Genomic DNA, 11,414 nt, shown 5'->3' with positions numbered 1-11,414 from the left:
GTCCTCATGATGTTCAAAGTCAAAGATATAAATCTATATGATACGATTTATTCAACTTGGCAATATATGTTGCTGAGCGAAAAGAAATCTCAACGATTTTATGTTTCTCGGTATAATGAAAATGTGAAATGAGTTTTCTTTAATTTACTTTTAACATATCCATCAATTTTAAATTGGGAAAATGCACAATGTAGTGTGCTTTACAATCCATTTGTGTGTTTTGAACGCGAAACCAGTTTGATATCAAAGAGAGTAATAATAACACCGTACATTTCATTTTGGAACATATAAGCGATTTGAAGGCCAGATTATAAGGAACGTCATGACATCATTTCAAATATATTTTTCGACTGATGCTCGTTGACGTTTTCATCTGAAAAAAAACAATTATGCAGTTTTTGCTTGGTTCGACATGTGTTTTTGATAAAAGTTTAAAATTATTGCATGGTGTAAGCTTTTGTGTTCGAACCAATGAATTTTTCTACATAGCAAATCATTCGGTTAAAGCTTAATGTATTCATTTGCGTGATAACATAGTGCATCACATTTGAATCGAAATACGGCTGTCTTGAATTGTTTGGGAATGTGTCCAAATCAAAAGAAAAAAGTAAAAAACTCGATATATTTTGATGGTAATGTGTATATATTTAGCTGTTTTAAGTATACATTTTCTTGATTTGCATGGAAATTGCTTGAACAAAAGATGATGTTGAATTCGTATTGATCAAGTGTATTTTTTCCATTCGATAATTTTCAAGTTGGTAGATTGTATTGATGCTTAGCCGAAGAGACCGCCAAGAATGCCGCTGCTTTTCTTGTTATCATTGCTACCACCACTGAGGACTCCACCGAGTCCACTGAGAAGACCACTTCCACCATTTGAACCTGATGATGACGAACTGCCGCCAAGTAATCCACTAACTGATAAACTGCTCAACAAATCACTGTTTCCACTGCTTGATTCACTAATTCCTGGCAACATATTGGTGAAATGTTAAAAGAAGTTACCGTTATTTTTGCTTGGGATTATTGGAAGTTTAGAGCCAATATTCTTGAAGTTCGATAACAAACCATCATAATCAACGGGGAAGCTTTGTCTTGGCCGAGAGAGCAAATTGCTAAGTGGCATATCAATTTGACCATTCAAATATGGGAATAAATCGTGGGCACCAATGGTATTGGTATTTGGATCAACACAATTCTTAAGATTATTGATAATGCCCTGACCATCTAGTGGTTTACCATTGGTTTGGATTTGTGGAACCGATTTTAGAAGGTCATCATGTGAGCTTCCGCTTGATGACTTTCCTGTTTGCCGTTTTAATTGTGTTAATAAGTGAAATTTTATATTAAATCAGATGTATTTAAGCTCGGAGAATATCCTAGGGGAATATCACGCTTGAATTATTTCAAATATTTCAAAAAAAATCAATTTATCTCTAAGAATCTGTCGTATGAAATATGGTGGATACGGCTGACAATTGTGGATTTTTGTGATATTTGAGATATTTGAGATATTTGAAATAAACATTAGTTGTATGACATATTTTCAAATATTTCGAATAAATAAATCGGATTTTTGTGGATTTTGGAGATATTTGAGATTTTTTGCATTAAATCCGAATAAATACATTTAAATATCATTCACAAAAATCCACCATATTTCATACGACAGATTCTTAGAGATAAATTGGATTTTTTTGAAACATTTGAAATAATTTAAGCGTGATATTCCCCTAGTATTTAAGTGTTATCAATTCACAATGAATGAAAAGAAAGAGAGTTATTGGAACGAACACGTTATTGGAAGCCACTACTTATATATATTCGGACATATCTTACCTGGTGTATATGCGCCTGGATTTTGGCCATTTGGATTTGAGCTGGTTGGGTTTCCACTTGATGGCTTTCCGATACGGCTCTGCGGTTTTTGTCCTGGTTTTCATAAAAGAGTTGAGAAATCGTATTCAATATTAAAATAAAATTTTGGTTTCATGTTTATTTTGGCGACATCTTAAGAGCGAAGTAAGCAACACTGCGGTTTCTTGACAGTTCCCATATAAAATAGCTCCAAAGCGCCAACTGGTGCTAGCAAGTGAACTACAAGCACTTTATATGTACTTTTTCACTCTTCTGTTGACTAATTTGACATTGATTTTGACATTTTGTTTGTAGTACACTTGCTAACACCAATTGGCGACAACGATGAGAAGGTACAGCGTTGGAATTGAGCGCAACTTCGCATTATTTCATTCAGTCAATTACTGGTGGATTAACCACAAAATAACCTTTCTGAAGCCCACTACTTCCATATTCAAACAAATCTCGCCTGGTGTACATGTGCCTGGTGTCCAATGACCACTGGTTCCTGAGGTACCTTTTAATCATTAGCACAATGGATTTATAATTATGAAATTTATTATGGAATACTATGAAATGGATATAAAGGAAGCAGTTTGATTTTCATGACAATTCGACCACTTGATACAATGATGTAGACACATCGCACAAGGCAAATACAATAGACGTCAACAGCGAGTACAACTACCATTTGGTTTGACGTTTTGCTATTAAGTTAGTTTAAGTAGCTCAAATGTAAGTTAAGTTAAAGTAAAGTACTGAGTTTCATGTCAAGTCCACTGTTAAGTCTAAGGTTTAGACTTAATAGTAGACTTGACATGAAGCTCAGTTCTTTTAATGATTTCTACAAAAATCAATAGATGGCGTTAGGGGTCTAGCATTTGCCTTGTGACACATCGCATAAATATCTTGACTGCGATTACACATTCTATCAATATCATATGGACTCAAAATACCCTCTCACCTGGGATGTATTTGCCTGGTGTCCAGTAGCCATCAGTATCTGGAGTACCGTAGAATGATTAAAAGAATGAATTCATAATTAGAATTTGGAAGCGTTGTGCCAAAGTTTGGTATTAACGAGGGTATAAAAATAGTTTACCTGGCTGGTCGTTGGTTGGATTTTGGCCGCTTGGATTTGAGCTGTTTGGCTGTTGGCTTGATGGCTTGCCTGTTTGAGTTAACAAATGAGATTATATATTGATTTATAATTGGAATTTTGGGACTTCTTTGCCAAAATTGAGCATGAGCGAGAGTACTACAATTACCTACCTGGGTGGCCTGGATAGCCCGGTTCGTTTGGAGAGCCTGAAAAAAATGTTCAATATTCAACAACTCTGTTACATTTGATTACAACGTAAGCATTGATCAGTCAGAGTAATGAAGGATTTCATCCGGCTCTGAGTAAATTTTTCAAGTGCCGTCACGAAATCACATAATTTTTTTTCATCATTTTGAAATAATTCCATTAAGCTGGGTAATTGGGCTGGTTACCGCCATTTGGATTTTGCCCGTTTGGCAATGGTGTCGAGCCTCGTGGAGTGTTTTCATCCGATCCTGGATAATTACCCGGTGTAGTTTCGAATCCTATAGTGGAAAAAAACAGTTTTATTTCTAAAATATTTTAATCAAAATCACGTCACAAGTATGCTCAATAATTTAAATATATTTTTCAATACATTCACTCATGAGCTGTTCATAAAAAAATTGTGTCTTTCGAATCAGGTCGTTTGAAGGACACACATATTTTTTATTCACAATTTTCAAATGATTTGATGTTACCTGGTGAAGATTTATTTTTCTGCTAAAGAGCGCATAAAAGTTTGTCCTGGAGTTCGAGTAACACTTGAGCCGTACGCTGGTCGCCTTCTTTTTTTGACAAAGTCAACAATATCGGGCCAAAGCGCGTTCAGATTAATCGGGATCTTGTATGGTGGTGGTGAACAATTTTTAGTGCCAACGAGTTGATATTTATCACTGTCGCCATTGAATCAAGGGAATGCACTAGCGAAATTTGCGGTTAACGCAATCGACAAAATAGCCAAGAAATTCATCTTGTTAATAGTTAAAATTTCACTCTTTCAAATGCTACTTAGCCGTTGAAAGCTGAGAATTTTACTGATACCTTTCTGTCGGATCGGTGGCTTTTTTATACTCATCGCGATCACACCTCTACAACAGCAAAACAGGTGGAAAACAAATGGCACAATTCAATCGGCCAATTGTACAAATATTGTGTTCAATTTTTCCTCCATTCCGCGCATAAATTTTCGGCGATTACGAGAGTCTGTTATTGATCTTTTTTTTTCAACAAAAATAACAGTCGAGACAATAACTCTTCGACTATGTGCACACTCAAACAGATTGTTGGGCAACAAAAATTTGTTCAATGAATGTGATATGTCTACGTCAAGGAGAACGGTGTAATATAACATAAAATATTGTTTTCTCATATGCAATGGAATGGATACATTTCGGCGCATTGTTTTACAAACTGATTCGTTATATGACCATAACTTTTATTTGCCGAAAATGAAATTTACACGTCGCAGAATTGTTTATAGAAATTGTATTTTTTTTTTCAAATATGCGATGTTATAAAAAAAATGATGAAATACTAAACAAATCTAATAAGGGAAGGTGGGGAAATTCGGAACACCATCAAATTTGCCGCGAATGAATAGTTTGAGAAATGGAAACAATTTTCATCGTTTTCTCTAAACAAAACCTCATATTTCTATTAGCAGCCGACGCGTGTGCACGTACTGATAGCTCTTGCGACATCGACATGAAATCGAGTTGTGAAAATTTAATATTGAGAATGCCTGTCTGCATTGGATCCACAACATTTTTCGAAGAATCAACTCTGATGAATATGTTTATATAATTATCGTATACCATTAATATTTCGACTCACAAAAGGAATTTTGCATGAAAATTCATTGAGTGACCAAAACACGATTATGCTGTAAACCTTAGTGCATGGGGAATTTCGGAACACCCTTTATACGAAAATTTCGACAAATTATTCATTGCAATTCATGCGATTCACAAGCAAGAATTACAAATCCGACTAAAAACAATCGCTATTTCTGAAGTGCTCCCTATTTAAATTAATCCTTCTGTCATTTTCTAGCTCTCCATCAACGTTTTGCATCAAAATTGTTTCGGTTTTTTATCCATTTATAAAGTGTTCCGAATTTCCCCACCTTTCTCTACATTTATTCGTATTTTTCCGAAAATCAGCAAATAAGCAAAAAAAAAAAAAGAAAAAATACAACCAATCAATAGATTATCAAATGCTAATGCGCATCAAAGCCAAACTCATCAGCTTTTCCGTAAGTAGCATATAAGGCAGAGATTAAAATAGGGATGAAATCAAAATCTGCCTAAAAATAAACAGAATGGCCGGTAGTTCAACCAGAAATCTGTAGTTTCAAAATGAAAATACAGCTCTAAACCCCGGAATTCCGGTAGTTGCTTTTTGAACGTTTCTTATACAATGGACAAATTTTCATACTGTATATACAAAACTAAGCGGTTTTGTTCACTTGTTTTCTTTGTTTGACGAACATCGTTTGTATGCATGGTTTGAATGATGTTACGAAATGGTCAAGTGCCACTGGCACTTCTTACTGCCAGTGACACAAATGATTCCCAATATGTAGACCGGTAGGTCTGAAAATTTCCGTTAGTTTTAGAAATTTCTTTTTTTAATCTTTGATGTAGGGTAGTAGATGAGATAGTTTCCATAATCATTGCGTATAAAATGGGCAAATAAATAATCGACATTCATTCAAAACTCTGTGGAAATTCGACATACTTTTGATTTTCGAAAAAAAAAAGTTCTTTTGAGAAAAATTGCATGACGCAAAAGGAGACAAAACCACGTACACGATTGCATCTAAACTGAAAACTACCACACTTCATTGCAAGCATAAAATCCAATAAAGAATACCTAGAAAAATGTTGCCAGTTTTTCATTGCTAACCACCAAATCATCAATTCATGTTAAGCGTTAAAGTTTTTCGCAAAAAAAGCTTAAATTAGAAACTTTAAGTAGTTCAAGTGTTTCATCAGATGGGTGTGTCTGTACATAACGGGATTAATAAATTACAATTGAAATAGTTTTATTATCTCAAATCACACGTGAAAACTAATTCAAATAACTATTCGGTAGTCGTGTGGAACAAACGAAAAAAAAAAAACACCTGTGTATTCGTTGTACACAATGAAAATAAATCTGAAAATAATCGTGACCGAAAAACAACTGTTCAAATTTTACCGCTGAATATTTATAATAGATAAATATTAATAAATTTGTTTATTTTCAGTTATCCTATTTCTGTTTTCAATATTGATTTAGTTCCTATTTCAAAAAATATGCATTGAGGTAAAATAAGAGCAAAAGACGTGCGCTTTGCGAAAGTTCGACGCATATTTGGCGAAATAAAGGGAAGGAATATTTGAAAAAGCTGCGCTCGTGTATTTATACAAATTGCATTAGTACGATTAAATTGATTTGCGTTGGTGAGTCTTTTATCGAGTTAAAATTAGATTATGATAGCATTTTGTGAAATAGATACCGCAAATAAAGCATGTGTGCCAATAAATTACACCCAATAATGCGTCATTATCAAAGAGATAAAAAAAAAGATGCAGAAGAAAAATAGACGCAATGAGAAGAAAAAAAAAAAGCAAAATGGCAAACACAGTTTGAACGTCATTGCAAGTTGCTGTTCTTCTGTGTCGACTGTGGTGGAAAAACAACTTTACTCCATGATGGTAGTTCGAATGATGAGCACATAAGCATATAAAAAGAATAAGACATAGTTTCAACCAAAATCATTTCGTTCAGATTTTCATTTATTTTGTATGTTTTCTTAGACCTCAAAATTCGAATCACTTTTTATGTAATTAGTCGATGGTAAATGTCATAAGTTCTATCATTGAACCAACTGCATTCATCATCAACAGTTGCATCAGGTGCCTATCGGATTCATGAATCGCTGACATTCTTGCTATCAAACACAAAACAATGTTCAGTGGTAATAATGATTCAAAAATCGATTGCAATGAGTCACATTCAACGGAAATAAATGCGGAAGAGAATGGAAAGGACTCCAAATCTCTTGCTTCCTGTTATTTATTGATAGCTTAATCGAATTATTTCTGCTTTAATCAACACCAGTTGAACATAATCGAAGGTGTCAATAAGTCAGTTTTACCGTGGCCAATTAAAGACAAATTGGCCATATCATCGGGAAAATGAGCACATTGTTTGCAATTTGCCGCCAAATTCCTATGACTCGATCCACAACAAGAGGAAGACATATACTATAAATGGAGCATCATAATCAACATCGTCGTCGTCGCCACTCACTAATGAAAATGCTCTAATTAAAAGTTTTGATATTGAAAACGGTTTGTTGGCAGCCATATTTGTCGTTGCTTGCCGTTGATGTGTTTGTGAAAAATGTGCGCTGTATCTCTATGTGAGCGTGTTTCTAGTTTTCTTCTGGGAACTTCGATTGGAAACTGTAAATATGATGATATTGACGGCGGAAGGAAGAGGGAACCAAAGAAGAGGAGAGAGAGAGAGAGAGAGAGATCGCTTCTCGCGATATTCAACATAAACGTCGTTAAGTTTCATGATGCGAAAGCAGTTTCCCACATATTTGTCGAATCAACATTCGATAATTTCAGACGAGAGTGCTAGAGAGAGAGTGCTAGAGAGAGAGAGAGAGAGAGAGAGAGAGAGAGAGAGAGAGAGAGAGAAAGAAAGAGCAGAAGAAAAATCTATGCGAATAATAATTCGTTGTTGCATAAATCAGTTGGACACATGATGATTGTTTCGCAGCTTTGCCTCGTTGCCGCGGCATCGTCGAATGCACATGCTCAAATCTCAATATATAGTCTATGGATTTCATCGTTGTCGTCGTCGTCGTCCTCATCACATTCATCTCATCGAAAAGTATACGAGACAATTTTATGACCTTTCTAGTACTTTGGTGTGTTGTCGCTGCTCGTATATTTTGCCAGAGAAGGGACAAAAAAAAACCAACAATTCAAATAAAAGACAAATAAAAACCGCGTTCATATAATTTGCTCACTCTTCTTCTTTCCCTCACTCTCTTCATTGCTCTCGATCAAACCGGAGATATCCAGAAATTTCGGTTTTTTTTTGTTCTTTCTATTTGTCTATATAATTCGATCTGTGTATGCGAAGCAACTTGAAAACAGAAAGCCATAAAATAAATCTGAAGACGAATATTCGGAGAAGCATCAAAATCTGCGCTGCTACATGTCATTTATTTTGACTGAAACATGAAAAGAAAAATGTGAAGAAAAGAAGAAGAAAAAAAAATACTTGAGTGATTACGTCGTTTGGCCGAAATAACATTGGCACTCTGGTCATTATCCAAACAGAAATGTCGACCGAGGAATTTTCCACACGTTGCATGTGTGTGTTCACGTGTGCGGTTTACTTTTTTTCCGACGAATAAAGTGCATGTGTGTTTAGATTGCACAATCTGTGGCGAACGAGCTGGTAAACAAACGTATGTTCTGCGAAAATGCGTTCCAATAAATGTTGTTTTCATCTTCATCGTCGTAGTCGTCGTTATTCTCAAGGAGATACAAGTCATCAAAAAAAAACACACACGTGCGCTCCATGCAACACCTTCCACCTCTTTGCACAAACTTCATTCATTCGTTCAAAACACATTTCGCACAGTTTGCGTTTTTTTTCTCTTGTTTTTCACTTTGAATGTGGGAATGTGAAGGAGCCTAATCCAAAAGGCGGCAAATTTGGCGGCAAGAACGAACACTAACAAAATAAAAATGCATCATTATTACATGCACACCATAAAGCGCCTGGATTTATACTTCTACATGCAGCTTGGTCCAAGTGAAAAGCTTTCTCTTCGGTTCTCGTTTTTTTTCAGTTTGAATTGCTCTGTTCGTCTCTTGCGGCAAATTGATTTTGCAAACGATAAACAATTCAGTTTGAGAGATAGTGAAAAAGACTGAATAAACGCTAATTTCTTCTTTAATGCGAACGAGCAAATGCGCGCGAACGAGCTCACTCACTCACGCCATTCAAATTATCATGTCGAATGGCATTGGGAGGCAGGCAGACGATTCGGAATTTGATTCGGTATAGGAGACGCAATTCAAATGATTTTACCAATAAAATTTCGAACGATTCGCGGACAAGACATAGTAAAACACATAGCGAGAAAGAGAGAGAGAGAGAGAGAGAGAGAGAGAGAGAGAGAGAGAGAGAGAGGATAAAATGGTCTGTTTCGCACATTTCGCGTTAAGTTATTGTGATGTTTGCGCGTGCTATTGTATCATATTCAACGTTGGATGAAAATTGGGGTTTGAGAGCGAGCGCGAAAGATAGATAAGAGTCTGTATGTCTGAGCCGCGGTGATAAAACTGTGTGTGATTTTCAGCAAAGCGATAGACAGCGACAGCTATAGCCACAGCAGCAGCATCAAAACTTATAAGTTCATATCTTTGCTGTTCATTCGTCCGCAAGACGAGTTGCAATCATAAAAAAAAAGACGAACGAGAACTAGAAAACACAAAAAAAGCGAACAACGACAACCAACGAGAAACAAAAAATATCTTCGTCGCGCGACAATCGCAATGATTTATATTTAATAAAATAAATACACATATGAGAAACAGAGTTGAGACGAAGCAAATGAGCTAGCGCGCGCGCACCAACTCAATTACATGAAAATCGTCTTTTCGGCTCTTTATGTGAGAAAATCTATCTGTCTTGTGTGCGCGATGCTGTGTGACCTCTATTCGATTTGAACAAGCAAGAGACTGAGGGAGAAAAATTTCACGCAGGAATCAAATAGTGTGTAGTTGCACTGAGAGATGGAGATGAGGAGCGCCACCACGGAGAGAATGTAAGACACAGAGAGAGTGAGACAAAGGACAAAATATATATGTTATCCGGCTGTTAAGTTAAAAACCACATTGATATTCGCCGCCGCGCGATACAGATTCCGATTCCGATTCCGATTCCGATTCGTCTTTTTCATTTCTTCGTCGTCGTCTTTAGTGTGTTGGCCATTTTACTTACTGCCTCGTCGGCCATATATGAATCCGGCCGTCAAATATATTCAATATGAAATTTGGCCAGGCATGTGATGTGTGCGTGCGATGACAACGAAACTGGATTTATCCAGATAATTGCATTACTTAATATCCTGGGTTACTATTGCCACTGTTGTGTTACTGCCTCAGCCGCTGCCGCCGTCAATGATAAAATTTGCCTATTTTTTTTATATGGAGCACGTGTTTATGCTATATTTAAGCGACATCTTGGCACTGAATGCTGAACTATGAAACTCCGTCAATTATCAATGACAGCAACCAATGACAGCTACAATTGAACGTATTTGTATGGCAAAATACTTGCTACTTGCAGATGGCGCCAAACTAAACGTCATTGCCGCCGCCGCCGTTGTCGTCGTTGCTGCTACTGCTGGTTACAAGATTTACTGCCATTTGTCGTCGCCTGCAGTTAACCATGGACCAAATACTCAAATACTATTTTTCATTCGATGGCGGCTGCCTATTAAGACAGGCAGCCGGCCATCATCACCCATCCCATTTTGCACTTGTGTGTGTCTCTCTCTCTCTCTCTCTCTCTGTGTGTGTGTGTGCGCACTTTGAACGCCTCAAAAAACAATTTACAATACATCCGAGTCGCAAAAGCGAAATATACGCATAAAACGGCCCTCACTCACTCGAACTAACTGCAAACTGATGTTTCGATGTGCATGGGCGAGCGACCGAACGAACGAACGAACGACCAAGATATGTATGTAATAATGCACAACAAGATATATATTGACTTTTCCGATAATTTTTTTTTCTGTCTCCACTCCGTTTTCTTTTCTTCTTTGCCGTTTTTATTGTTGTGTATGTGTAGTTTTTTTTTATTCGGGTGTATTTTCAAGACTTATTTTAATCTTAGTTCTCCATCTAACTAACATTCGGTCTTTTCGTATTAATTTAATTCATCCTTCGTTTGTTCTTGCCTTGCACAGCAGCAGCAGTAGCAGCAGCAGTAGTAGCAGCAGAGCACTTGGTTCGTTTGATCTACATACATGTAGATAGTGTGTGACTCTGTGTGTCGGTCGGTCGGTCGATTGGTTGGTTGTCTCTCGGTTCGCCAATTCATATGCGGACAATTCTCGCACACAATACCAACTATACTGTTAGTATTGTGTTGGCATGGATCGCACATTCGTTCGTTCGTTCATTCGCTGGATTGCTTTGCAATTGTGTGCTTGGCTTGAATTATGTAATTTTTGTGCCTAACAGAAAAATCGAGTATTTTTCCACTGAATTTCTCGCATTCTCCGGTCAGACGGAGAGCAGTGGCTCATTCGCTTTTTGCTCTTATTTTCGTCATGTTTCGCTCGCGCTTTTCCTCTCTCTCTCTCTCTCTCTCTCTCTCTCTCTCTCTCTCTCTCTCTCTCTCTCTCTCTCTCTCTCTCTTTCTCTCTCTCTCTCTCTCTCTA

General features: G+C 36.8%; 1 protein-coding gene across 1 annotated transcript; it reads right to left on the bottom strand.

Annotated features, from left to right (window-relative positions):
* Positions 1–624: 624 nt before the first annotated feature.
* On the bottom strand, positions 625–4,019 carry LOC129574770 (sporozoite surface protein 2-like). Its single transcript, XM_055457235.1, has 8 exons — positions 3,986–4,019; positions 3,355–3,447; positions 3,133–3,168; positions 2,963–3,031; positions 2,825–2,863; positions 1,843–1,935; positions 1,072–1,308; positions 625–972 (listed from the first exon to the last, which is right to left on the bottom strand). The coding sequence occupies exons 1-8, from the start codon at positions 4,017–4,019 to the stop codon at positions 779–781; spliced, it is 795 nt and encodes a 264-aa protein (XP_055313210.1). The 3' UTR covers positions 625–778.
* Between the last annotated feature and the right edge of the window lie 7,395 nt (positions 4,020–11,414).

This window comes from Sitodiplosis mosellana, unplaced genomic scaffold, assembly GCF_009176505.1.
Source record: "Sitodiplosis mosellana isolate CC-2019 unplaced genomic scaffold, AAFC_SMos_1.0 Smas_scaffold_6165, whole genome shotgun sequence".
Classification (NCBI taxonomy): Eukaryota; Metazoa; Arthropoda; class Insecta; order Diptera; family Cecidomyiidae; genus Sitodiplosis; species Sitodiplosis mosellana.
Note: the sequence above shows the minus strand (reverse complement) of the source record. Positions and strands in the feature narration are given on the sequence as shown.